This window comes from Styela clava, chromosome 10 (assembly GCF_964204865.1).
Source record: "Styela clava chromosome 10, kaStyClav1.hap1.2, whole genome shotgun sequence".
NCBI classification, from domain to species: Eukaryota; Metazoa; Chordata; class Ascidiacea; order Stolidobranchia; family Styelidae; genus Styela; species Styela clava.
This window is the reverse complement of record NC_135259.1, coordinates 9,862,024-9,888,834: the sequence shown is the minus strand read 5'-3', so window position 1 is coordinate 9,888,834 and position 26,811 is coordinate 9,862,024. Positions and strand designations below refer to the sequence as shown.

General features: G+C 33.9%; 1 protein-coding gene across 2 annotated transcripts; it reads left to right on the top strand.

Annotated features, from left to right (window-relative positions):
- Nucleotides 1–8,453: 8,453 nt before the first annotated feature.
- On the top strand, nucleotides 8,454–26,592 carry LOC120338259 (toll-like receptor 8). Of its 2 annotated transcripts, none has more exons than XM_039406222.2 (10): nucleotides 8,454–8,476; nucleotides 16,760–16,846; nucleotides 16,920–17,060; nucleotides 17,342–17,484; nucleotides 17,987–18,183; nucleotides 19,754–19,840; nucleotides 21,251–21,481; nucleotides 22,045–22,313; nucleotides 23,227–23,844; nucleotides 24,447–26,592. In XM_039406222.2, exons 2-10 carry the CDS (start codon nucleotides 16,817–16,819, stop codon nucleotides 25,521–25,523), a joined length of 2,793 nt encoding a protein of 930 aa, XP_039262156.2. In that variant the 5' UTR covers nucleotides 8,454–8,476; nucleotides 16,760–16,816; the 3' UTR covers nucleotides 25,524–26,592. The 2 variants fall into 2 exon arrangements, with proteins under 2 accessions (XP_039262156.2, XP_039262157.2); XM_039406223.2 differs by having other exon boundaries at nucleotides 8,455–8,476; nucleotides 22,048–22,313.
- The last annotated feature ends 219 nt before the right edge of the window (nucleotides 26,593–26,811 follow it).

Below are 26,811 nucleotides of genomic sequence, written 5' to 3'. Positions count from 1 at the left end.
AATTGGTATTCCATTACAGTGTGTTTGTGTGTGACCTACACAGAAATGTATTATCTTTACATTAAAATCGCAAATCGAGCCCATATGCCGTATCAATCCGCATCATTAACAGCAAGGCCTGAGCTAAGTAGCGGATGATGGCGGACTAGTCTTGACGCAATGCTACGTGGTGGCGCAATATGCAAAAAATAACGTTACGCATTGATGAAATACCGAACCTCTGTCTAGCTCCGATATCATAATCTTTACTGTCCGGATGAGGGGTATATCCGAATATGTGTACTTTACATAGCCGGTGGTCCTGATGGTCATTGTCCACTGTCAGAGAATAGATTCCACGAGATTTGTATGGCGAATTGATTGAAAATCGATGCCACGGTTTCATTGTAAATACATGCTGTAGCGGAGTGTAGCCTATATACTCGTGCATGTAACATACAGTAAATATATCTTGTACATACACTGCACGCAGAACGTACACATACACAGAATCATTTTATGGACCTTTCCCCGACCTTTGACCCCCGAAAAATTCCTCCTCCATTGCAAAATTTTCGGGACTATTTTAAGAGTGCTTTTGCGAGTTGGCGCCTGTAAAATAGGGTATGTGTTTTAAACCATAATTATGATTGATCGAATACAACAATTTGTTTTTCAAAAGTACCGGTAGGGAGTTTTAGTCTAGTCTATCACAGCTATTTCTACACTAATTTTTTTTACTGCAATTAAATTAAAACTCATAGGAAGACAAGGTGATCATTGAATTATCTGATTTATATTTTTAAGTTTCTGAAACACCACTGAAAACTAACGAATAGTGTTCAAAAACGCGAAAACGAGATAATGTTTACGACCGCGCCTGAAAATTTGTCTGAGTGTGAAAAGTGTCTGAGCGGATACCAAAAGGGAGCACTGTTACGTCGCTTTTTGCATCTTGCTGATTGGCCAATGTCACGAAGTAAACAAGGAATACGATGCTCGGGGAAAGATCCATTGATAACAAATGAAGGCAAAGAAAATGAAAGTTTAAAGTCAACAAATGGGAGCAAAGGATAAATGCATTGCAGCCTCTGAGAACTAAACAAATCACACTCATTTTCTTTAAATTATTGTAGTCATCGCGAAAGGTACCTGGTGAAGATGTTTGCTCGTTGTCCACTAGAGGGAGGGTAAGGGGCACGTCTGAGAAACCCTGTAATAGGCTAAAATAAATTGGTGGTAAACACTGGGGAGATTTCTATTACGCTTATGTAGAAAATGTATATTTGGTGTACTTTGAATCACTGTGATGTCAGAAGTGCCTGCAATTGGAAGAATACTTTCAGTGATATCCATTTTTGTTACATTCGTATGCTATTACGCTGGAAATTGCATGTGTTTTTATTCCAATTATTATGCTTAAAATTAAATTACCCAAATTAAATAACATGAGAACAAAAAAGTTAATTTTTGTAATAGTCAATAAAAAATCCCATGTCAACAGAACTAAAGTTACGCCGTAATTAAGTCTCAAGGCACCGAGGTTACTAGAAAAATATATAATTTATCGATACTCCCGTAGTATGCGTACCAGTTTGGCCATGATTTCATTCCGATATGTCTTATTTTAGTTCTATTACGAGTTCGGGGACTGTTTGTGTTAGCCAAGTGGACATATCCGCTGCCCATAGGCTTACGCCCTTTTACACAACTTGATGTAAAGTAGGCGAACAAAATTAGTTACATCCATGTTGGTACTCGTACTTCTGGAGCGCCAATTTATCAATATCCAAAAGTCGATATGTATTTTTCCCACAATGAATGTCGGTGAAAAGTTATAACTAACTTATGCAGGTAACTGCGGTAAAATTACCAAAACAGATTAGTGAATATCAAGGAAAATGAGCTGTGAAGGTAAGAGTTTGATGTCCTGTAATACGACACAACCCGAACTGTGAATTTTTAGTTGCTCAAATGCAACATGGTCATATGTCGGCAATACACTGATCGAAGCGTTTAAGTAACAATCTGACCTTAAGTGAAAGCCCTACACCAGGGGTGTGCAAACTGCGGCCCGCAAGAAAAATTTGTGCGGCCCGCAGGGAAATACCAACTTTGAATGGTGTGCCCGTGAAACGGGCATTTAGTTTAGGTAATCTGGTACGTGCGAGAAATTCTAATCCTTCTGCGCCACAAAGCTTATACCAGTGCCTGAGAGCCACTGTCGTATTAGCAAAACTAGCTGGCAAAGTTCAGTTGCGAAATATACAAAATTACAAAAACGTATTTCTCAATGACTTGGATTAAAGTCGGTGTGGCGATAAATTTGAATAGCAGTTTCTCCAGAAGTTTATGCGTTTAACTCACTATTTCTGCAAGAAACCCTGAAGATAAGGTGCCTAGAAAATATAAACAATTTTTATGCTTGTGTTGTAACTACTAGAAAGTCTATAATAAATAAAGGTGCGGTCCGCGGCTTTACTCAGTTTCTTGAATTTGGCCCGCCAGTGAAAAAGGTTGCACACCTCTGCTCTACACGATAGTGTCGGATGCACTCACGATAACGGACAACTTTCGAGATGCCAGGTGTGAGACTCGAGGAAATACTTGAAATTTTGGAAAATGTAGGAGCAAACCATGTTCTTTTATTCAGCGTAAACGATACTTTTATTGCCAAGGAATAGAAGCACAAACACTAATGGATGCGGCATGAAATTACCTACAAAATTTCTTATTTTCTTAAATTTTCTTATGTCCTATATGCAGGCCAGGTCTGTTATCGTTAAACTCAAATCTTGTGGGTAAATTTAAACAGGAAATAAATAGTGACTACGTGAAAGGCGGTTGTGCCATGTACCTAAATACATGTCTGTGTCAAGTTTTTTCCATCCAGTAAAAGAATAACAGGCAAAGTTAGAAGTATAAAATTGAACACATATACCAATGTAGTAGGGAAACCGCGGTTTACCAAAGATGGTGATCAAGCAGCAACACCCATGAAGAGAAAACTGAAACAGGTCAGACAACGCGCGAAAAGATTCAAAACATTCTTAACAAACCAGACACCCCAAGTCATAAGTCAAACATTGTATTATGCAGTAAGTAACGCTTAAGCACTTTATATTTGCCAAAGTGCACATGATTTCAACTTGCAAGGAAAAATTCGGAAGTTGTTGAAAGATAATCTGAGGGGTGTAATGTTATACTAATCAAATCCAATTATCGTTCGACTTCAGTTGTGCAGCGAGCGGAAAATTACTTCCGAAAGTACAAACTTTTGTATGCTATCAATATTTATCAGATACTCGTATTTCTATCTCGTTTTATCCACTTCCCATACTCATTAGAATTAGGTTATAACTAGTTTTCTGAACCAAATTTCGCATTTTTCATTATGCAAAATACAGATGAGTTCCCAAAAATATTATTTTGCCCCATATGGTATCTTGACATTTATTTCACCTTGCTTTTACTTTATGTAGCAGCGCCGCGGATACAATAAAATGGAGGTATGGTGATATGCATCGACTATTCTTTTATATTTTGTGGCATTATACAGGGTGCACCATTATGGTCATAACTCTTGTGAACAATGAAGAAAAAGCGTAACAATTATATATGGCGTATTTTAGTTCATTTTACATTCTGAAAAGTGGCGATAAAAGTAATTTTGAAAAATTTTCAGCGAAGTGGGGGTTCTTCACAAAATGAAATAAATATACTACAATCTTGGTTTTATGAATAATTGACAGAAATTGGGTCAGCAAAGAGTGAACGCACCCCATTAAAATCATCATCCGACTCTATCCGATTGCTAACAGTAAATAGGTTTTTCGAAAATTCCATTTTTTGAATACTGTACTTAATTCGAGGTAAAGTGGAATTGCCTAATATTGTCATGTGCGCACCTAAGATACATGAGACAAAAATAGGAAAAAAGTTTGGCGTCCGAAATTACTTAGATTAACTTTGAAGATAATTTAGTGCGATTGTTGGCGGCTTCGGTCGCGACAATTTTTCGGTTGGCGATAACGGTACTGCAGTGTTGAATTACCACAAAACTGTGTTGGATTGGTTTAAATAATTTCACACAGAATTGCATTAATTGTTTTAACCAGTGTGTGAGGGTAGTGATCATATTCGGCAACGGATGCGATAATATGTATATAAATTCCTAGACCTAATTAAAGCATTTCGTGCCATTACTCCTTGATAAAAATTGGTTACTTGTTGTCCTTATTCCAATATAGTACTAATATGTATGGCAATAATGAGACTTCCAAATCATGGCGGTATATAAACTTCATTCGAAGGCAAACTATAACCTCAAAATATCTTTATTAAGTGAAATTATTTTAACACATGTTTTGGTATTTTCTCGATAATAAGGTGAAATCCACCGCGGTCAAAAGTTCGCTCAATTTTGAGCAGTCGATTATCTAACCAGAAAATCTATTTAAATGGAAGATATTACACTGGTATGCGGTTGTGTGGTTTACTAATTGCCCATCCAATGATGCTGATGCCATAACGATACCATGTAATTTTCTTTAAAAAAATGTTTAATGTCTTAACGGTTTTAAGTTTAAGTACAAAAATATTTGAAGATTGTCGAAGACATTTTTGATCAGCGTTGGAAGGCGGCGAGTTAAAAAGATATTAGAATATATTTTGTCAGCTGTTCAGGACTACAACATGACGTTCGTCAAATCGAACACCTAAACAGCGCCCAACAGACTAGACGTAGTGCAGCGTCAGTATAAAAGATAAAGTTTATTAGACTATATGATAAGGGTTTGATGACTTTAAAATCAAGATTTGTGTTATTATATACATTAACAATTATTTATATTTGAATTATTGTTGTACATGATAGTGTTTATAAGACGACGAACACTCTCAATTTTTTATCTAAAATTCATGACAGACGATTTTGATATCATGATATTAGAACATGACATAAGAATTATGTTTCGATAACATCATTTCGATGACGACCAACTGGCGATGTACAATTAATATGCATGAAAATATAACCTTATAAATTGGTATTTAAGCTAAAGATTGACAAAAGGATACCAAAAATTCTTCCGTTTTTTTTCTTCTGAGCCATCAATTTTCATCATTAAAAAATATCAAATTTAATCATAATTACTTCTAAATAAAAAAAAGTATTTTTCGAATTGGATATTTCTTTGTTCTCTTTCGGACGTGGTCCCGTATTTTACAATTAGACAATATAAACACGATCGCCCTCAAAAAATCCTAATCTTTGAAAGAAAATTAAAACTTGTGCTATAAAGTATAATAAGCCGCACAAAAACTTCAAAACAACAATGTGTTTTAGCGCCCCATTAGATGATCACAACTTTAATTTTGAGTGCGGTTTTCCATTTTCATAAAAATATTTTGTCCCTCTTTTCGATTGACTCAAATCCCAAATTGTCCCGAGCATAATCAATAGCACTTTCAGTGGCTTTCAAGATTGCGTAAATTTTGTATTGGTATTCTTATACGACCGGTAAGCCATACATTGTTTTGTTTTATGCTCTGACTCTATCCATACTCATTCACAATTGAAAATGTAGACTTGACGAAAGCACGTACAATGCTTCAAGTCATAGCGTGCATTCTGACGAATTCCCGATTGGGTATATCGGGATTTCCTGTATACGTATTGCATGCATGGAGTTTCCGAGGTAAATCAAAATACAAGAAGCAATCAAAAGGTCGAGCTATTGCCTAGAAGTTAAATCATGAAAGCCTAGATAATGCTGTTGAAAAGTTCGGTCATACTTCCAAGATAATTTAGAATTGTCGCAGTGAAAATAAGACAATAGACACGTTTTGTTTTTGTATCTGTATTTTTCTTATGTTTGCGTTACAACCAACCTATATAAACATTATTTAACACAAAAAACTATGTCAGAGATAATATTATGAAAATTCACTTAACTTTACTGAAATTTTAAACTGCTTGGCGGCGATTAAACAGATTTTGAATGCAGGGAAGGGTTCATCAGCGAACCGCATTTTTAAATTTATTAAGTAGTAAAGTTGCCCTTTTTAAAAGCCTGAAAGATGAATGAATGCGAAATTCATTCTGCTAAATGTGAGAAGACGAGAATGACCTATTTTTGTTCGAGAACGTTCAATAGAACAACTTTATCGTGAATATGCATATTCAAGCACATATTTTTGAATTCCATGTGCTATACGTTGCTGTTAACAGTTTGTGATTTAAACGTGACTAAATTTATAAGGAAGTGCAAGTTATAACGTGAGTTATACGTATTATGAATAGGGTTGCAAAGTCATGAAAAGCCTATTAAAATAGTATAGAAAATCTATGATTTTTGTGTCATTGAGAGTTTTCATTCACCATGCGTTGCTATAAGTCGTCATTTACAACCAAAGGTGACGTTGTTTAGTATCTATTTTCATCTTCTTGAAGTATACCAAGTTTTCTATAAATATATCACTTACTAAGATATGTACATGTGCTGGCTAAGCGAATCTTTCATCCCAAAGGTTACAGAAAAGTTTCGGAGGTATGACTACGATTTCCGGGTATTCAGAGCCATGAGATGCCGCACAGTTGCGTGTGTTGTTTTCGATGTCATTTCACAATGTTAAATGCTGATACTGCAACGAAAAGGAGGAAAAGGGTGGGAAATATGTGCTAGTAATGATGCTATGTATTTAGGTTAGACTCAAGTCATACACGAACTATCTGTGAATAATATAAACATGTAAATCTGTGTGATAAAGTAAATCGTGTAAGCTACGCTTTATCATGACAGTCTGTCTTCACCTGGTAGGATTTGAATACTTGTAGCAAGTCAAAGTTATCTAAATAAATTACCGTCAAATTTTGTTATACCTTATTTATTTTACTATATCGTAACCTACTGTCCGTTTCCTCTACGTTGCGGATGCAATGATGCTGCAGCAATGAATAAGATTAGTCATGAGTCTTTCACTGGAATGAAATGAGTCAACAGAACTATTAAGAAAAAACGCGACCGACGTTAGTCCTTTTATTTTTAATATTTACCAAGTCAGCATAGAAAAGAAGAATTGAGAGGAATATGTTTGTCAAGGAATAAATTTGAACGTCGCATGCTTATGTTATGTATTTTGCAGTTTTTGATGTGTTAGGTATCTTGCTAAATAATTATTTTGTCAAACGTGTGGAGATCGTGAGAATTGTTTTATTTGTTTTATTGAGTGAAAAATATGGGGGGGGGGGGGTAATCCCTGATTCGAAAAAAGAACAGTAAGACGTGTTTGATAAATCATTAACAAAAGTATTTCTTCCAATAGCAATGATCGGAAAATGTAAAAAAAAAACATTAAAAAGTATAAAGAAAATGTGGACAGGATAAATAAACAGACTATTTAAAAACACAAAACTTAGTTCAAAATAACAACGCAGTGGTCTAATGATCGAGGGTATATATTCAACAATATCATTCAATTTAACTCGCTGGATCGACGCCAGGTACCAGACTTGCGAGTGCAATTTTCTTCTGTCAAGTACCCTTCAGGCCTGTGAATGACCGACCAAACGGTTCAAAGGGCAATTGCTTAGCTGTGTCGGATTTGACAATGAGCGTTGGAATTTTATTCTGATCTTCAAAATTGTTTTAACCAGATTCGGCCCACCCAGGAAGTCACACCGAGTACGAATTTTAAGAGCATAATGAAAGAAAATTTTCAAAGGATTTTAGCAGACAGGGGTGGTCTGAAAAAACAGACGAACAATTATTTTGGAATCAGCATATTTGCAAACCTAACCGCATAATTAAAAGCTTATATCTGTGTTTAAAATCTAAACCACGAGTTTAAAATATCCGGTAATATTTCAAATTGAATGAATTTTGTTTTTAAATTTAGTTGTCACATCGACTGGGAGAACTCGTTTCTATATAAAAGGCAGAGAATTATTGATTGTAATATTTAAGATGAGGTATAATGAAAAAGGGAAAAAATTAGGTTAATTGATTTTAAACCAAGGCAAAATTAGATTATACAACCAAGTTTAATTCATAATTTCATCAGTTAAAGATCAAAAATATGCCCGTGAAGATCGTGAATTTTATATGTACTTGCTATCACGCTATATGAGCAATGTTCAACGTGTTTTACTACCCACGATCGGGATTTCATAGGTGAATTAAGCTTCCAACCGCATAACCTAGTGGGCCAATATACACCATTTGTTGGGCATAAACGGATCGCTTCCCACCTGCTTGGTTCATTGAAAAAATTGAGTAAATTTCAAAAACTTATTTTGATGAAAACTACGTCACTAGACAGACATTCGTTAGAAAAATGGGGTTGTTATTCAATAGCCAACACCAAATGCTCGGTAGTTTTCAGCTTAGTTGTGAGAAATGCGGTCTTGGTTGAAGTTAGGTCATCGACGTTGCCATTAGGTCAAGCATCATGGGGTGTCTATAGCAAATACACACAAAGAGACTGGAAAGGCAAAGTAAGTGATAAAATGAACTTTAACATTTGTGTACTTTGATTTGTTCAAATTCCGGAAAAGATTCAATACTTCTGTCAAAATTTTAGTGTGTTTTATTGCCTCCTGAATATTGAGATTGTAGTGGAATGACGATATAAATATGTACTAATCTATTGCAAGCGGTGAATTGAATTTTGAGCTGGTCAATCAGTCTTACAAAAGGATGTAAACAAAACTACATCCGAAAACATTTCGAAGGTTGCTCTTTTTTAAGCGGTTTAGACTCCATTATACGCTTGAATTTTGCAAACAAAAAATTGTGTTCAAAACAAGTTTTTTCTAAGTATTCAATTTGATGAGAGGACCACACAAGCTACAAAAGTGGATGAAAACTATTCAATTAATTGTATTTGTCTAGATTTTGGTCCCGCGAAGTTTGTTTTTAGAAAAAGAGACTGAACACTCATATATATATATATATATATATACATTAGCAATTGACTACTTTGTTTTAAACGATTTGCGTATTTATACGCTTTTCACTCAGAACAAGGCTCTGCAAAATCATCTACTGATATATATGAAGCTACTTTATTCTGCAATAACGGTCATCTTTCTGGTTTGACACTGTCTATTAAATTCAATACACTTTGGGTGGAATGGTGGGCATGGGGTTATAACTTGAGAACCCTGCGAGGACATCACAGTTGAGTCTTATGCTTTTCTCACTGGGCCCAGTGCACCCACGTTTTATTAAACAATGCAATATTATGCTGTAAATCAGGGGTGTGCAACTTTTATTACACAGGGGACAGATACAAATAACTGGGTGAAACCGCGGTCCGCACTTTTAACATAGGCTTTCTAATAGCAGTAGTTTTTCCTTGTGGGCCACATTTGGCCCTCGGGCCGCAGGTTGCACACCCATGCTGTAAATCGTTTGGCATCACAGTAACAGTTTCAAATTACGCGATACAATAGAATATAATTGAATTTGTCAGTTTACTATCCACGATTTGACTTAAAATAGCTTCGGTGGTCATTATTCAATTCTTGTAACTTGAAATGATCTGATATTTCTCCCATAATAAAAATGACTAATTCTCGTTTGAGTTTTAATTACAGTGGCGATCTACTTTGTTCGTTGTATCATCATATTATTATAAGATTTGACTTAATTTTTCGTGTAGGCTTACTGCAGTGAAGAGAATTTTGGACGATTTTATATTGGCTCATGTGAAGTGCTGTGAAAACTAAATCAAAAATTTGACTGGTACACTAAACTACGAGTTCTTGTGGTATTGCGTTTGTAGTTTTTTTAAAATTCTAATAATTATGGGCAATGATTTTACCACCGTAAATTAATGTAGATTTACCCCGTTGTAGCATTTACAACAAATACAAATTTTTTTTACGTTTTAAATATGTTCGGAATTATTGTAAAATGCCATTTAAATTTTTAATTTTTCTATCATCATGTAGATTGTACATGAACAACAATTGTCTTTTTATTTATATTCAGTAATATTTGACTATCAAGTATATAAGCATTTACCTGTGAAGGTATGTATGTATATGTAAATTGGTGAATGCACGCAGACAGGGTGGGGAAAAGGTACATGGCGGAACAATGTTTCGCATTATGCGAATGATAACATGAACAACAAATGCCTTTCTATTTATATTCAGTAATATTCGACTATAAAGTATATAAGCATTTTAACTATATGGAGGTATGTATGTACATACATTTTTATTTAAAAAAACGATGGTGTATATTGATCGACTAAATATTATAAATACTCTATGATTGAAGAATGCTGCATTACAGCGGGTCAGGATTGAATTATGGTATTTAGATGTTTGAATATTTCTTCATTCAGACAAGAAACGTAATTAGTAAGGATTAGTTGCAAAGGTTCGATCAAGGTTTTTGATGGTGATATGTATATAATAGTTATCAACAAAGAAGGTGGTAAAATCTTATATTAGGAGTATAAAATCTTAGTAAGATTAGTTTTTACTATACTGTTTGTATCTTCAACTTATCCACTTACGAAGTGAGAGGTGAGTCTTGTATTCTTTTATAAAAAAAGTACTAAAATTGTTTTGTTGATTTTGGAAAGGTTGTTTTTCATCAGATACGAATAAATATGGAACTGCTAATGTATCGATAATTAAGAATGTTGTTTTAACGTATTCCTCGTAAAATAGAAAATACATTTAAAATCAGTAATCGAATACCGGCCAACCGGTACTTGGTTTGAAACCCCTGTCAACGTAGATCTTGTAGATATGACAGTTTGAAATTTCTTTGTTTTGAATTTCTTTGAAATTTAAAGCGCTAGGAGATTTCTTACCACGATTCATAATCCCCTCGTTGTACCAAAGTCACCCCTTTTCAGTCTACCGATCAGCATGAACGCAAATTAAGGCAGATTGGTATTTAAGAAGAATGCTGTCAAATGTGAGATGGAAAAATAGGTTTTGATTTTATTTGTACTGAACAAAAGTACTCTGAATTTCGTGGCATTTTACTGTTATGCAACTAAATTTTACAATTGCCTACGATTGGTATGTGACAAAACACAAATTGACAACAAAATCTGCCCACATACATCCTAATCATTATTAATTATCACTAATTATATAAAACAATTATTTTAAAGTTACACTAAAATTGGGATTTTTAAAGAATGTCAGTAACTATGAGTTTATAATCGAACGCTGTACCAACGCACTCAAATTCAGGAATTATATTGAAGTGATTCTGAAATTCAAATCGGTCACAAACTAAAAATTACAAACAAATAATGACACATATATATGGCTTCTCGACTATTTCATTTATATATCGACAGCTTCCCCAGGTTACATATTCAATCATGAAGTTAATGCGCATTGGTCATTCATACGGTTATTCCGTAAATGGTTACCATTTTATCATCGTTTCTCATAGGGTAATAATTTCCAAAAAAAATTTGCAATTCAGAATACACTATATATATAAGTAAATATTTTTGAATTGCTTGGGTATCGAGATAACCAAACGATAGTAACACAATACCTATAAGCCGATGTGCAATCTCTTTACGTGGTTTTCCTTAATATGTGTAACGTTTTCGGTTTGATGAAGCCTTCATAAGCATAAATAGTTACAGTGACAAGTTATAATATCGAAACCACAAGATAATATCTTAAATTATTAACACAGGTGTTCAAATTTGGAAAAGTAAACTAGAATTTTTTTTAATGCATTAGTTATTAAAATACTATTATATCTGCGGAATCTGTCAGGTGTTAAAGTTCATAATTACTTGAGAATATCACGAGAATTTCAGAGAGAAACTCACATATCATGTTGTCTCATGATACAATTCATTTTTATGAGTTTGCAAGAGATTATGAGTTCAAGTCCAGGTGGTCCATTCGTACAATCGTACATAGCCTGGGTATTTTTCAGAAGTATAAAATGATTTTTAGATTATTTGCAGCTTTCATGGATAAAATAAATACTATTTTGTTGAAATTTCTCATCGCCCAAAAATGCTCAAAACGAAGTATTTATTGTTATGGAAGCGAAAAAATCGCGTAACATCGATATTTAGATAATGTGTTTTTTTTTTTTCAACAGTACATTTGCTGTCCATTATTAGTTATCAGTCAACGATAATGCCACAGAAAGTGTAAACATGCCAATGGTATAATTTATTATTTCAAGCGTATCGTTGTTAACATTCGTGTTATTTATATTCTTGAGTTGTAAACACCGACTTATACAACCGCCATTCATGGTAATTCATTGCAAAATGGGATTTATGTTTATGGTTATAAATTTGACTATCTGAATCTGACCCATCGATGGCCCATGGATGAATTATGTAATTAACAGACGGCGTTGAACCCAGCCTGACGAAAATCGTATAAATTTACCATAAACAAGGGTAACACGATTTTAGAATTCTGTTAAATAGCGCTGAACACAGTTCAAGGTTACTAACTCACAGATTTGTGGTTATGCGTTCAAAGCGAGAGTTATACTAAACACCATCTTTCTATTAGAAAAGGTATATTGCCTCTAATACGTGGGATACGTTTATAATCGGTCGAATATCCCAGGCTTATGTAGAAGTGAAAAACCTGGGCAAAGGCAATTTACGATTTGAAACCGTGCCAGGTGCTGCACCATTTATTTGAAGATTTTTATGGCTTGATTTTAAAACTTGCTTTATCCAATTATCGTGCTTCTTTTGGGGAGACGAATTTCAAATACGAAATGTCTATTGATTATATACAATCATGTATGGGCGCTATAAAAATGAGGTGTTCGGACAAAAAAAACTTTTATTTTTTGAAAAGTTTTGCTGGGAGCGAAAAATTTTATTCGTAACTTAAAAAATATTTAATTTTAATACCCCACTTAAATGGCCACAAAAAAAACATTTTTGAATTCGATTTATTTTCACAAAAATGTCAAGACCAAATAATAGACCACAGAAATTTGGAAGTGGAAGAATATTTATTAATCAAGCAAGTGGCAAAAATGAAAATAACGTATGCAAAAGTTTGGTTCGACAATATATTCTTTGAAATATCGGAATAAAGTGAGTTTTATGACGGATTTGTGAAAGGAATGGGAGTCATTTAGAAAAAAAGATATATATATAAATCCTGTATTTTCAGTGCGTCAGTATTTCAATTGAGAGAAATCTATAAACCTTTTAAAGGCTCAAGTAAGATGTATAATACTTTAAATAAATATTTCAAATTTTTTTTGAGTTTTTTTTTCTCAAAATTTCAAAATAATAATAAAAGGTAACATGGGTCACAAGCTCTGGCGCCGGCACCGTTTTCTCAACAATTGTATTTCATTAATCCATAAAATCCTGACACTAACGGTTGCAATTTTATTGCCCCAGTCGCCTTGACATACAGGTAAAGTTTCAACACAATTTAATTCAATATCTTTACTTTATTATTATAGGTGTTTTAACGGCAAATACGCATTTTCATGAATTTAATACATAGTCAGATATACAATTTCAAAAATCGTTATCCTGGAAGAGTATATTTATTTATTTAGAGTGAATTGTATCCGTGCTCAGACGTAGCAATCATCAGCTAAAAATCGTTTCCCGCGTAAATCTAAAATGCCGGGGATTAGTTTCGTCGCTTTCTCTTTGAAATGGTGTACAACAATAGATTAAAATTTAATATATTTTTATTTTGTTTGCTCTGTGACAATTTACTTCGAAGTAAAGTAATGTACACTATTAGTTGGAAGATGTAAGATGTAACAGCATTTTGGAGTATTTTAAGAACAGTTGTAACGATAAACTCCGAAGATACACTGTGTTTTTATATATAACCCCAACCATTTTAACCAATATTTATTGTTAAAATCTCCTGGCGCGGACGAAATTGCAAGTTTACAGTGGTTTTTGACCGTGATAACACTGATATACTGTGAAATTGATTTCATGGGTGTGGATTGCATTGGAATTCGACGCGACAATGTGAAATTATTTTATGTTGGCCACACGTTCATATAGTGTCTCAATATATTGTGAAGTAATGACTTAATTTGACTTTGAACAGATATCAAATGGCAAAGTATTAACAATTTCTTTTGTGAGGTGCAGGATCAAATTTGTATGTGTAATAAATTATTTCGTTTTTTTTTGTAATTTTAGTTTAAAAAAATTTATGATAGAGCAGTAGTAATATTTAGTTACTCTGCTACTAACGGTTTTTAGGAGCTGTTAAGTAACCGCTTATATAAGTATGGCACAGAAGAGACTATGTTTAATGTACTGGCATGTCATGGGTGTGGTCCAATCACGAGACTCAACGATCAAGTAAGACGTAGTATTGTGGATTGGGCATATTTTCACGATGAAACTACCTAGAAATGTGATGCATTCATTAGCTAACGTCGTTGTTAAAAATAATAGAAAAAATTTGAACAATGGATTTTCTCTCAATGCAGCAGGTGCGACCAGGGCAAAGCGTATACAACCTCTGGATATTATTTTAACAGCATGTCGCGTGCTGTGGCTATGATCTAGTCTAGAGCTCTTTCTCTGGGTCATTTCTCCTTTTCAAAAACCATCGATTTCTTCGAAAGTATTGGGTGACACAAAATATTACTGTTTGATGACGAAACAACAATGTCGAAAGAATTATGTTTACAAAACAAACTCAGTATGGCAATTACAAATTCGAGAAAATACGACCTGAAAAATATTTTTTATATCAGCTCTTAGTAGCAACGTACGATTTGAATGTTTAACGGAGGATTCTGTGGCCGAAATATAGTTTTTATACGAAAACGAATAAATTAAGTAATAAAAAGTTAGAGAAAAATATTCATTGACAAATTTGAATCGTAACTCACTGAAAAGCGTGTTGAATAGAACGGAATTTCGTTAAAATGCCTTTGTTGGAAGTTATAACAGGCATTGCTAACGGTGGATATATTGTCAGGGATTTATGCCTATAGAACCAAAAGACAACGGGTTGGTATGATCGAATCAACTTATAATATTTCGACGCTTCTTCGTATTTTTAGTCTTTGAGGATCAGTTACCTGGATATTTAAAACTTTTAGGCAGTTTAAAAGGGCATTTTACAAACAGTAGAAATAGGCATTTTATGTTATAGGCTACTGGGAAATATTCAAAAACTCGTGGAAGCTTTTTATAGACTTAGGATAAGTTTATTTAGAATCGGATTAGAGACCGCTTACATTTCACCCCAAGCGTTCAAGGAAAAAGTTCATGTGACCTTTTTGTTGTGGGAGTTTCCTTGCTTCCCTCCTACGGCATTTCTAATACAGATGCATCATTTTGCTTTTGACTGAATGGCAAATATTATTTAGTAACCATGTGTCAGTTACCCCTATGTTAGTGAAGTTCATTTTTTTAAACAAATCATACTTTAATGAAACTGTTTTTATATATTTCATATATTATAAGGAGCTTAAAACGGTCATTGGTATGTAATTGATGCCGAAGTACACTGACCGTACAGGCGTCTTCCTTTCTACTGGTCAAGCGGGATTATAATACTCGAATCGGCGCCAGTTATAGGCTTTTATTCCGAAAATAGTGGGTGTGGAATACTTATTTATGTCAGACATATAAGAAGAATGAATTTCTATGTTCGGTGTTCCAATAATTGTCAAACAAATAAAAAAATTTCCGTCTAACAAGATTTGCAAACAAAAAGTAGTAGTAATATTTAGAATTATAACATTTTATTGCATATCTTCTCACGGTCTAGTGATCGACGAATGATTTTGCGCACACATTGAATGAATAAGAATGTCAAATCAATGGGCTTTACATATCACAAATTTTATTTATTTTTATTCAAATATAGAATATATGTCAGTCAGCCATGTTTGAGGTAAAAAAAACGCATATTTCAACTGAACGAAAAAAAGGTTGGCCATCTGTACCCGTGTGCTATAACACTGTCGATATTCTGAGGAATGCGTAATAATACGAGGGCGTTAGTAGCTTCTGAAGTTGGTAGTTTCTCAGAGAGTATTTGGCTATTTACAAAACTAGATAATATTATTTACTGAAGATTAAATTGTGCTGAAGCAAGGTAGCGGAAAATACAATTAAATATTGAATTTTGTTTGGGTCTTAAACATGGTTGAGGATCAAATCCAACACATTGTATTTAACTAAAGATTAGAAATATGTATTTTAATGTAACAAGATACTTGATGAATTTTGATGCAGCGAAAGACAAATAATATTGTTGATATCTTGAAAATATATTCGTGTTTTGCAGCCTTGCACTTTTATATAAAGGGCTTAATGCTATTATAGACACATAATGAGCTTTGTTAGGTCATTTCCGGAACTGCTATGGAAGTTAATTTATCCGCAAGCCTTTTAGCAGTGTCCACCAGATGTTAGATTACTCTCACACAGAACAGATGTATTGGTTTGTAACATAGTGAGATAAGAAAGTTAAGATAATGGCGATACGAATGTTCAATACTAGCAACAGCACTTTAACATAACCAGGTGTCATAATGTGACACATTAGCAACGCAATTTACCTGTATACCATTGATCTGTGCGAAATGCAACGATGTTGATACGATGGGGCATAGTTGAATAAGGATATTGCAGAAATAATTGTGCGTGGCAAAAGCCTGAAAACTAGTGAAGCGATATGAGTTGCCACTCGCACCTCTCAATTTTATTTAATTTGAACATCTCAGTCGTAATTCATAGAAAAAAATTGTCTAATTTTAATGATTTTATTTTTTGGTATTTTTAGACGAACAACTTACTTTAATGTAGCCATATATATTTGTTTTTCGAAAATATTTGAAAAATGAATCGGTTGCATTTGTTACTCGTTACGGTGAGTTATATTTTTTAATCATATTTTAGTTATTGGGTAAATCATATAAATCTGGGAACATATTTTTTTGCAGATTTGCTGTGTTCAAGTTTCCTATTGCAAATACGATTGCATTGAAAATTGTGCTTGTGAAATTCGCCAAGACCTCGTGATTGCTAACTGTACCGGTAGAAATTTCACAGAGGTTCCTCAGCCAGAACCAAAACAAAAACAGGTAAAGAATTTTATTTCCGAGAACGTTGATTTGTTTATAGCTTAGAGTTAGACCATGAAAATGCATAAACGATAAAAAAAATTCCCAACTTTTTAGTTCAATAAGCATAAGCAGCTACTTGTATACCCTAATGTATATAGTGTAATATATTAAAATTTTAGTTATTGTTTATCCCATGAGTTCATGACATGAGGCAAGATTGCACAACAATTGAGGGGAGAAAAGATTCCACATTTCACCTAGAAAAAAAAAAACGATTACTATATTCACATTCTTTTCAGGTCAATGTACTGTATCTACAGTATAACAGAATCACAAGGCTGAGAACAGGAGATTTTTCTTTGTTTAATAAGTTGAAAGAATTACATATTCAAGTAAATGGAATTGACACGATTGAAGAAAGCGCTTTTGACGGACTTGTAAAGTAAATATCCTTTTGAATGACAAAAACCATACAAGAAAATATTTATCTGAATAAGAAATTTGTCCCAAAAATCCTTGATTTGTCGGATACATACATTGAAGAATGAATAGCGGACAGAAAGCGAAGAATGAAGCGCAATTTATAGATTCAATATGAATTTAACTATTTATGAATGTCTTTGGCCATTGACAGCTCTTTAACATGAGGATTAGCCACAGTTATTTTATCATGTTTTCAATTGGAATTTTTTATATTCAACTATCCATTAGTGACATTCTCCCGTTGACTATGACTAATTCCCCTATCTAACATGTCTTCAGTATTGAATTAATGTATTTGGAATTGAATAAAAAAAATTTTTACACAAATATGGTCCAAAACACGTAGGCTGGATTTATATCCAATTTCCGGTTTAATATTAATGCGATAGTTTTTGACCACAAGAAAGCATGGTCTTGAAGTATTCTATTTCTATTTGTAAGGATTTTTCTATACATTTCAGGTTAGAAGTTCTGGATATTTCAAAAAACAGAATTTCATCTATACCGGAATCCAACATGAAAACTTTATCTAAAAACTTGAAGCGATTATCCGTATCTATGAATTCTCTGATGGGAATGCCTTTAGGATTACAAAACTTCACACGACTCGAATATCTGGATTTATCAGATAACAAATTCATCACAGACGTGCCACCAGGTTTGGTAATTTACTACATAATGACATTTTAATGACATTTTAAAGATAACTTTTCAATACATGTTATCAACTTCAAGTGGATAATGTGTATAATGGATGAGAATATTCACTTCGAAAACAACTGAAAGCTTAATGGATATTTGAATACGGTTTCTATGAATTTAACTTAAGCTCCTTTCGGCCAAGTAAATGAAAATTCCCCGTATCATTAATCGTCCGAGCTAAGTTGAATGGCTGAGTAACTGATCTTTTTAATGGTATATGCGGTTAGAATTTTTTTTTATTTCGTAAATGAATCTAATATTTTAGTAGAATGTTGGTGACCCTTATTACCAACCGTTGAATGACGGTTTTTACTTGGTTTCTAAGTGTGTAACTTCCACATTTACACACAAGTATGTGTAGACTGTGTGTAGAGCAAGGGTGCCCAACCCGCGACTCGAATGCCGATTTTTATCCTTACGTATGTATCAAGTCGTGCGCACTGATGGACATCGACGTTAGTTTTTTTTTTCTCGCAGAACTGTGCGTTCTGTTTGACGAACTTCAAAGATATTGTGCGATTATAGGCGACGAACGCTGAGCAAAATTATAGGAATGAATTTGAAAGCTAAATTTCCAAATTAGTTTCATTCTGATTGCTTTCTTTCGTGTCGGCTCTGACCGTCTTTATCGCCATCATAAAAACAAAATAGTCAACAATATCATTGCTGCTGGCTCCGGGACTTTTTTTCCTTTATGTTTGTATTTTTGTTTATGTTATGTTTGTGTTAAATAAAATTTCGGAAATATCGTCACTTCGTATCTGTCAATAATTCTTATAAATTGATTAATGGTAATTCTACATATTCAGATTAGTATATAAATTCGTCCAGAAGTTATTGTAATGTTTTTTTTTATTAAATATTTGTATTGGTGTTTCAAATGTTATGAAACGGCCCACTAAAACTTGATGTTCCCGCGACATTGGTGCACATTACGCTCATTGAGAAAATACCATATCCACTGAAAATAAATAAATAAAAAACACCATGACTCAATTTCGACGTCTTTGTTTGTTAGTGAAAACTCTATACAGGTTCTCGTAGGGTCGTCGGAAATCCACAAGTGCGTTGTGTAATGATCGATACTTTGATTCAGCGACCCGCGAGTATCATGTCCACGCCCTGTGTTACCAGATATTCGAATAGTAAACTGCTATTCTAATATTCGACTTAATCTTCGAATATTTCACCAGCACTAATAAGTAACCAGTAAATAATTATTAACCTGATTGATTTTATGGTAATAACCTTGCTCTTTATGTATTATGTAAATTCTAACGAAATCAGGATTGGCTGGTATTAAAGTTTGGTACAAACGTTTGCGGCCCGCAACGAATTTCGTCATGAAAAAGTGGCCCGCGAGATGAAAAAGGTTGGGAAGGCCTGCTGTAGAGCATATGCCAAGCATTGTGCGCCGTTTTGTTTTAGTCCACACTCGGTAAAGCGACGTTTTAAAGCGTTGGTGTAAAATTGCAATGTTTTCTGTGATATTTGTGGTCAGATACATATTTTTGTTTGTAATATAGATTCACTTTCAAAAAATTTATTGAAACTAGACCTGCATTACACTGGAATCAAGAATTTCAGAAGAGACACATTTACCGGACTGACAAGTAATATATTTTAACTGTAATTTTTCAATTTCAATCAATTTGGGAGATTTTGGTGCATCGATGCAATATTTCAGTACATTTTATATCAACATTAGCAGTTATAATTGTTTTCATATTTCGATTTAGCAATCACACAATTAAACGTTTGTGATCTGATAGGTGTAGAAAGGGCTCGACGTTTCAATGGAATTAGATCATGTCAGAAATACAGCGTTTGTTTTTATAAACAATGCTTAACACATTCACTTAACACATTTGGCCGTCTTCTCAGCAAATTCTATTTTCAAACATTTTGTATAATGAATCTTGGAATAACTGATCTGATAAACTGACGCACAAAGTAGCATTCACTTATAAGTGAAATGAACACAATTCAGAACAGAAGTTACAGCGAAAAACCATTGACATGGATCAATGGCGTTGTTAAGGATGGGTGACTAAAAAATTAAAGGTAAAAAACAATAAAGTAGTTACGTCATAGTACTAACAAGTGGTGTCATAACAACGTTTTGGATGAGGCAATGGAACAGCACTGTTTACATATTTTGAAGTTCTCATCAACTGCCAATCAATTGCTTCGTTTTCGGTTGTTTTCGTTTTATGCGCCAATGGTATACAATTTCGAAACACAAGAATTTCAATAACGCCTCTCCTATTGCCATAGCCATAACTTACGTGAGCTTTAAATTGTATTGTGGTTTTTGTGGTACAACCGTTGCCAACCTTGTATTACGTATATATACTATATATATTATAAAATCAAGACAGCGGCGTTAGAGGAATTTGACAAGAAAAAAGCTGAATACCGCATCATTATTTTCATCAGCGATTCAATAAATCAATTCAATGATGATAAATTCTAACCTATAAATACGAATAAGTGTAAAAACATGCATCATAATTCGCCACAATTATCTTGTCGACACGTCAAATTGATTTTCTTTTAATTTATGTGTAAACCTTATCAATGTAAACCATACAATGTCCTTCATTTTTCCTAATCTCTAATTGAACTCAATTAATATTGATTTGTTTTCGTAAAAAATATCTTTAAAATCAGCGTGACATCCTGTTTTAAATATTTTGAGAAAAAAAATACGTTTTCAGGTAAATATTGGAAATCGACATTGCCTAATGGTCCAGAAAAAGAATAGTTTACGTTTCCATATATCGAAAGCCATAATGCGCCTGTCTGTAAACATATGCTGGTGAAGTACGATAATCCTACAAATTTCGCCTGGATAGTGCTAAACGACGACTCACATTTAAAGACATATTCATCTAAAGGCGTGGGTGATTGTTCAATACTAATTAGAGTATAGGCGATTATTTCATGCATTGTAAATTTAAAAACACTCAATTTTTTCTTTTTAATTTCATGTTAATACTAATTCTATTCATGTTTTGTAGAGTTGACGACACTTTTGTTGAACGACAATAGAGCATCATCATCACTGAAATTCGAGGAAGGAGTTTTTGACAATCTTGTATCTTTAAAACATATTGATCTGTCTCGATGTTATTGCAAGAAAATGTCTCGCAATAGTTTCAAAGCCCTTCAAAATTTAACAACGTTGGTCATGAACAATTGCTGGCTGACTAAGCCTCCTATAATGGCCAGATATAAAAGTGGTCATGGCGGTAAGTCATTTTAATGAGACATTTATTTTCTATTCTACAATGAAAAATCAAATAGGAACTACATTTCCAAATTATTCTTTACACAATTGTGTTGAAATCCTTGCTTTCCTACTATAAGAATCGCACATCAATATTTTCGATGTACGGTTGCCTTGCAAACCGTTTACTTCATTTTATTGTACATATTGGAGTACTGAATGGTTTACAAAATTTATATTTTTTACCAACATGCTGAGCCACTATATATACCACAAAATCAGAACAGTCGAGGCAAGTTGATATCAATAGAACACTCGGATAATAAAATTTTTAAGTTATTACTATTCGTAACTGATACCACGGTCCAGCCGTTTAGCTCCTATTTCGTAACGAACATCATTGTTATATTTTGTTCATATCTCAATGCTTGAAATTGCCCCCCCCCCCCCGTTTAAGGGGGTTAAAACGGATGTCATCGCAGCCTCAGCCTCGTCAGACGATTTCTCGGGCGGTGCCCGGTGTAATGTAGGTTAGAATATGTAAAAATAAAGAGCTGTATATTGAAGCAATACTTTCTTGTGAAGCAGACATCTGGTTGGACAGCGGACTTGTTACATCAACTAAACCGGAAACAACAGAACTTACAACATCGGCTCCAATAACCTCAGTTACATCACAACCTTCTGTAGGGATATGGTACAACCCGAAGCTGACTCTCCTGGATCTGACAAATAATCCTAGAATGTCGATAAAACCAGGAGGAACACGTTTACCACCATCTTTAACAGAACTTAGACTTGGATATACAAATATTCCGTTGATTGATAACGATCTTTTCAATGAGACATCGTCGGTAAGTTCAAGCGTACTTAATCACCATGTAACGTTACAGTAAGTTAAACAAGAGAACTATGCTCAAATATATGGACACGTAGGATAATTTATCCTTATTCACCGAAAACCATCCTACACAAAGCTGAACAGTGAAACGGCTACATGGCTATGGTAACGTGTCTTACTAGTACCCGTACCCAGTACGGCACAGTTCACCTATTTCCAAAAAAAACAATATTAAAATACATTAATTATAACTGTGACTGCAAGCCCCGCTTTCAAGAGACTGTTTGGGCTTCCATATATATCGGCAAAGCGGCACTGTTACAGGTAGACGGATTTTCCAGGTTCTGTGACGATTCCGTTTCAACGTGAATTGAAATACCAACTGATTCGAGTTACTACGGTACCATAACAGTAAATACCGCAGTCTACAAATATAATGGACAACAAGCGAAGCAGTAGTTCACAACATTACGCGTACCGGTAACCTCAAAAATCTTCCGAGTTTGTGAGCAAGATTTTTCAGAGTTGGCCGTCACGCTTGGCGGATTAAAAATCGTGTTCCCATGATTAAAAAGTAATACAGCGAAATTTTTGATGAAATATTAAATCTCTTAGGATTCACAGAAAGTTTGTAAACAATAAAAGCAATGGCCTTCTGGAGAAAAATCCAATCTTTATTCACTGAAAATTTTAATGCAACTGGTCCAGTATTCGAAGAGAAAAGCGATTTTTTAATGGTAATGATGACGAATAACAATAACAACAACATAATATTGATACGATCGTTAATGCACTTACGTGTCCAAAAATATATGTGGCGTTATTATACCATCTGTTGCCAGTTTGTTTATTGTAACTTTAGGATTTATGGCGGCCAAAGAATGATTCTGACAGTGTATAAACTAAATTTTTTTTTTCAATTTTAGATTCAAAAGTTGGATTTATGTCATTCTAAAATCCGAACAATAGCAAGAGATGCATTCATGAAATTTCAGAATGTATCTGAGATTTGTTTATCTGGAAATCCACTCGATGGCGCTCCACGTCTTCCCGCTTCTTTGTTGACGCTCAATCTGAGTGAAACAAAAATCTCGAATCTCACAAGGATTATTTTAAAAGACTTAAGCAACGTGCTGGAGGCAAACATACGGAACGGGAAAATAGAATGGCTTGGGGATTACGCATTCAGCAATATGACGGCATTACGTAAATTAGATTTATCAGAAAATAAAATTGAAATTTTGCAAGAGAACGCTTTGTATATCGGTCCCATGTCACCTAGAGCAAAACGACATATAGAGTCAGCAGAATCGAAATCTGTTATCTACGAAATAAATTTATCTTCGAATTTATTGATAAAAATGAAACCTGGCGCATTTGCATCACACGTACAACTTCAAATTCTCGATCTTCAACATAATTTCATGGAAGCTTTGATACCCGATATGTTTCAAGGTCTCGGCAATTTAAGAAAGCTTTTTATGAATGACAATTTGCTCATTGATGTCTCCCCTGGTACTTTTACTGATTCTCCAAATCTGGAGGTAAGATTAGTTTAGTTAATTTATATATAGGCTTATGTACGATTGGCGTTAATTGCTTGTTTGGAGTTGAGTTGGCCCCAAGGGAATGAGCCTTGTCAAAAATACAAATTTGATCACGAAGAATTATACATTCGCTACTTTGAAGTTGACCCTGGAGATATAATATTGCAATCAATGTAATAACTTTTATTATTATATTTGGTAACTTAAGTGAGCTGCTGTACAAAATTTGGAAGGTGGAGTTACGTTTTGACCAAATTTAATGTTTGCTGAACACAAAGTCAACCTTAACCTGAAAAATTGGATAGTTTTACAACTGTGAATCAATCGCTCTGCAAATACTAGTAGAGAATTTTATTAAAAATTATCAATTAGTTGGCTCACTAACAATAAATTTAAAGACAAGATGTCTCTGCAAAGTTCCACTCAAGTGTGTTTGTACACTCAGTACAATATAGTCTTTGTATCACTAAAGTAAACACATTTCATGTTCGATTTTATTATATAGAACGTGAAAATTTTGAAAGATTTTCATTTTGCTCATATACTCCCAATATTTTACTCAATGTCTACATAAAATCAAGGACATATTTACTTTTCAGATCTTACATCTCGAAGAAAACAATATAGAAGTTTTATTTGACGAGACTTTCAAAGGGTTGGATAAACTGAAGGAATTGTATCTTGGAAGCAACAAACTAATGTTGGTCCATTCGCACATATTTCCTTCTCTTCAGTACTTGGACATGTCAAATAACAATCTAACAGAATTTCCTGATCTTGGAGGTCCGAAGCTCGAGGAAATTGAAATGTCTTATAATGTTTTTGAACATATAGCGGCAGATTCATTGTTTAACGCAAAAAATCTTCAAATTTTACATCTGACACATTGTAGCATTGATGTTATAAACTATACTGTTTTCGCCTCTACGCCGTCCCTCAAAAAAATTGATTTAACCGACAACTACATATCAGAATTTCCGAACGTAAAAATGTCGGCGTTGGAGATACTGGAAATGGAAGAGAACGAAATTGAATCAATCGACAATAGCTTGGTAGATGTCGCTCCGAAATTGCAACACTTCGGTCTCAGTTATAATAAAATATCATACATTAACCCCGCTGTGTTTTACGGAATGACGACGTTAAAAGAAATTGATTTGACTGGAAATAACTTTGAATGCGATTGTAATCTACTTCCATTGGTCAACTGGATAAAAAAGCATTATGACGAGGTTCTAGACGCTTACTCGTACTTATGCGAAGGCCCAGAAGAGCATTACGCAATGCCCGTTTTGGATGTAGTATCTGAACTGAACTGTGATCCGACGCCGAAAAACGAGCCACACCGTGCACAAATTTACATCGGCACTGCAGTGGCTGTAATTCTTCTCATAATCCTCCTATTGCTACTTTTATGGTTAATACAAAGACGATCAAGAGCGCAACGACTGAGAAACGAGAACGGAGATGCGATGTTGAACGACAATGCAGACGAAATAAAAGTGGTTTCAGAACCAGGGTGTTGTTCTCAATGTAAAACGTGGTGTTTTGGAATGAACGATTTCAGAAGGGAACGAGCGCACAGAGGACGAATAGTTTCAGAAGAAAGGCGCGATCTAATGGTTACGTCACCAGTGACGTCACCGATAGATAAAGAAGCACCAACTGAATTGTGACGAAGATGTAATTACAGAAGTAACACTCAACAAACACAAATTTTAAAACATTTTTCATACTTAAATTAGGCATATACGATCATGTCTGAAATCCTATAAACGCATTTTTGTTTTCAAATAGAGGTGTATTATATATTTTCAAATATGCCGATACTGCATGTAAAATCTTTTTTTGTCCAATAATAAGCATTCCGTTACGTTACTATGCTTGAGATGTATTTCATAGCGTGATATCTAGCATTAAAGCAAATTGCTCTGTCGGACGAAAGTTGAAAGCAATAGCTTACAGCTATTTTACTTGTGATGGAACGCAGTTTTATCCCGTAAAATTATGTGGAAAAAAACATAATTAAAGGATCTTGATTTCATTGAACTGTACCTACTATATATACTGATCAATTCAAATCACTTCACATAAGTTCAACCCCAATTTACATTCAATCAATTAGAAGCTCATTCATTCAACAATTGCATTTTTTAGAATATTGCCCAAACTGCTTAGTTATTTGAATTGCAAAAACTTTCCTTAAAAATCGAGTTTGCGCTTTTGAAAAAAGTGTATTCCTTGTTACAATTGTGCCATTCTACGTATAGCTTTATATACACAAACAATTTGCAGTATTACTGCCCTTTTTAAATCAAACATTTTTCTTCAATTTATTATTACCTCCACTGATATTTATTTATTGCTTGTATTTTACTCAAGATTTTGTGTTTTATTATTTTTTCATTTTCTTATTATTTTTAACGGTTTATAAGTGGCTTAAGTATAATAATTGTTGTTGTCAAAGACTGATGATCGTTTAACATAAAATGGTTATATACGAAAGTTATAAAAAGTATAATAGCTTGTATTGTCATTTTATTGTTTGGACTTTGTGACTTGGAAATTAAAATATGCAGTTACAGTTGTGAAAAAGATGTGAACTGAAGCCTGTGAATAGATGGGCATAACATTTATTCGAAATGTATTTTTGTCAAAGTTAGTGGGTTCTGTTTGCCAAGTTTTGAACCAATGTTCCTGCTCTTTTTTTAAAATATGATAATAAAAACAAACGTCATTGCATTGAAATAATATTTTTGTGTAACTCATCACAGAACTGCAATATGAAGTAGAATTTGTTTTATTCTTCTTCAATACAGTGGTGTTATTTGTCGGTTATCTTAATGTAAAACATAGCATTCGAGCAGGGTGTTATTCTCTCAGCTGTGGCTGAAGAAGGTTGACGGTGTGTCATTACGCCACAGTGAAATTGAAACCACTGGAATTTCTGGAAATTCTAAATAA